We start from the raw sequence: 2,856 nt of genomic DNA on the forward strand, positions 1-2,856 counted from the left end.
CACAAAGTCTGGCTCAGGCTGAGAGGACTGGAAAATGTGTGCTCTAGATAAATCCAGACCAGAGATCTAATCCCAGCTCTGTCAATTACAAGCTTGTGAGCTTTTAGAAATGTGCAATTTATTCATTTTGAAGTGAGTCTGCTAAACCCCATCTTGTAGGAATTTTGGGGTATAAATTCTGTCCATAAAAAATATGGCATATTAAGTAGGAAATGCTGAGTCTGTCATAAATGACAGTTACTATAGTATGTGTTTTTATATAAATTATTAATTTTTAATTTTCCTAAGGATATATTAAGAAACAAAATTACCACATCTTGAAAATATTTGGGACAATTTAAGCCTATGCAAGTTCTTTGAATGTAGCCGCCTTGAAATTTTCAAGAAGGTTTTTAGTGAACTCATTCTGGCTTATATTGATCACTGCATTTCATGTGATGATTTTAAACCCAGAAAATACCACCCTGTAATCAGAAAGGCTTTTTGATGCAGTAGATAACATAGAATATAAAGTGCACTAGAACAAAACAAACGGCAGTCTTAATAACCTAAATAAATCCAGGTATCCTTTATTTATACTAAAAGAAATAGGAAAAGGAATTAGGCAAACCAAGAATTAAACAAACTTTTACATTTCTGTTTTTCCTTTTCTTTCTCGTCATATTATGATGTCAACTTTTTTACTGTGGAGTTCTTAAAATTCATATCAAAATCCATTTTCTATTACCATGTTATCTAGTTCTGAATTACAATGAAAATATGTTGTGTGATTTTGTTTTATTAATACCCAAACTGTAACTTTCAAATTGGTTAAATAGCCATGAATGTGAGAGCTATGTTTTTGATAACTGTATAATCTGAAGCAAAATAAACCTTCACTTAACAGAAACAATCTTGAAAATTGACAAAGAAATAAAACATAAATCTACAAGTTACTCATGTATAACAAGACAAAAGAAAGATATATATCTTGTTCCCTCCAGCCTCTACTATACTGCAGTACTTAGAAGGCTCATTATTCTCTTCTAACATAAAGCGAAAATTCTACTTCAGACCTCCCTAGAAATGGGAGGATCTGTAGGATGTGGCCCCATAAGGTGCCCTGGCCAAGGGAATAGTGCCAGTTCTGCCTTAAGCTCTCAATCTCAATGCTCTCTCTACCTCATCCATCAAAGCGTCTTCATACAGATGTGGGTGTAAACCAGGGCTGGTGTTATTGCTCTTGGCCAAAACATGCAGGACTCTCATCTTGGTGGTTTCAGCATGGGCTCGTGGACCCCACAGGAACTCATAGTGTGGAGGATCACTGTTGCACACCTGCCGGTAAACCACGTACTTATCTTGCACCAAATCTTCAGTAATGAGCTTCTGGGGATCCCCATAGATTGGGTGTGTCATCCCAGCATAGATCCCCAAATAACTCAGGAACTCCCAGACCTCCTCTTCAGTGGCACGGTTGCCTTTCATGAAGATCACACTCAGGACCGACATCAGGAGACCCGACTTCTGCAGCCCCTTAGCATCATTCAGAATTCCTTCACTGGAGAGACCCAGCTTGCTAACAAGGGTGTAGGACTCGCCGCTGGAATCCATTTCTTTCAATTCAACGCCAAAGGCCACCGCCAAACGTTCGGAGGTTCTGTTGAGGATCTCAGGGAAGTAGTGCTTGTAACGTTTGCCAACACGCTTCAGCATATCTGCCTTCAAAATGGACTCTTTCTTCTCAAACTTCTCCTGCAGCAATTGCACCAATGCGCACGCCTTCCTCTTTAGAGGATCTCGGCTTAAGCGCTTAAAAATGATGGCTTTCTGTGAGGCTCTTACACTTTCCTCATCTTGACCCTTGGCAGCCACATCATATTTTGAGCCTGAAACACCTGCATCAGGAAAGCCAGTGGGTGAAGCTCCCTGAGACTCCTGAGAAATGGAGGCATCAGGGGAGGTGCTCAGACTTTTCTCATCTTGACCCTTGACAGCCACATCAGATTTTGAGCATGAAACACCTGCATCAGGAGAGCCAGTGGGTGAAGCTCCCCGAGACTCCTGGGGAATGGAGGCTTCAAGGGAGGTGCTTGCACTTTTCTCATCTTGGCCCTTGGCAGCCACATCAGATTTTGAGCATGAAATACCTGCATCAGGAGAGCCAGTGGGTGAAACTCCCTGAGACTCCTGAGGAATGGAGGCTTTGGGGGAGGTGCTTGCACTTTTCTCATCTTGGCCCTTAGCAGCCACATCAGATTTTAAGCATGAAACAACTGCATCAGGAGACCCAGTGGGTGACACTCCCTGAGACTCCTGAGGAACGGAGGCATCAGAAGACCTACGACGAGTCCCCAGACAATCATGAGAAGAGGATGAGGAAGAGTGGGACTCTTCTTGCTTCTCTGCAGTGGCCTGGGGACCTGTGAGACCCTGTGGCTGACCATGGGTCTCCTGGCGTTTCTCACGGGCACGGAGCTTACTCTTCTGACCCCGAGGCATTATGGCTGAGTGTGGGTAAGAAGACTGGGAAGGCTGGTACCTGGATGGGAGAGAGTGATGTCACGTCAATACCTTCGGCTGAGAGTGACCATCTTGGCTTTAACTAGCGCCCCTTCTGCAGGTTTCTGCAAAACAACTGCTCTAGGAACCCACAGGACTCCTGTTCTCCTGGTCAGTTTGTCTCCTTCAAACTCAGGAGGAAGTTAGAGTATTAGGCTCTAGAATGACAGCCCATTTTGAGGCTTATTGAGGTGACAGCACCGGCTGGCAGTGGATGACCTGTTCAGGGGTCGGATCCTCTCTGTTTACATTCAGGATCATCATTAAAATTGTTGACAAGACCCAGAGGCCCATTTCCCTGTGCCGCTCTGAAAT

At 43.7% G+C, this 2,856-nt stretch overlaps 1 protein-coding gene across 1 annotated transcript; it reads right to left on the minus strand.

Moving 5' to 3' along the window:
* Positions 1–261: 261 nt before the first annotated feature.
* On the minus strand, positions 262–2,500 carry MAGEB6 (MAGE family member B6). The gene has a single exon (XM_021932879.2). The coding sequence runs from the start codon at positions 2,479–2,481 to the stop codon at positions 1,132–1,134; it is 1,350 nt and encodes a 449-aa protein (XP_021788571.1). The 5' UTR covers positions 2,482–2,500; the 3' UTR covers positions 262–1,131.
* Between the last annotated feature and the right edge of the window lie 356 nt (positions 2,501–2,856).

This window comes from Papio anubis, chromosome X (genome assembly GCF_008728515.1).
Source record: "Papio anubis isolate 15944 chromosome X, Panubis1.0, whole genome shotgun sequence".
Taxonomy (NCBI): domain Eukaryota; kingdom Metazoa; phylum Chordata; class Mammalia; order Primates; family Cercopithecidae; genus Papio; species Papio anubis.

Bases quoted from the DNA above. Each gene is read 5' to 3' on its own strand.
- MAGEB6 (XM_021932879.2), bottom strand. From the start codon at position 2,481: ATGCCTCGGGGTCAGAAGAGTAAGCTCCGTGCCCGTGAGAAACGCCAG.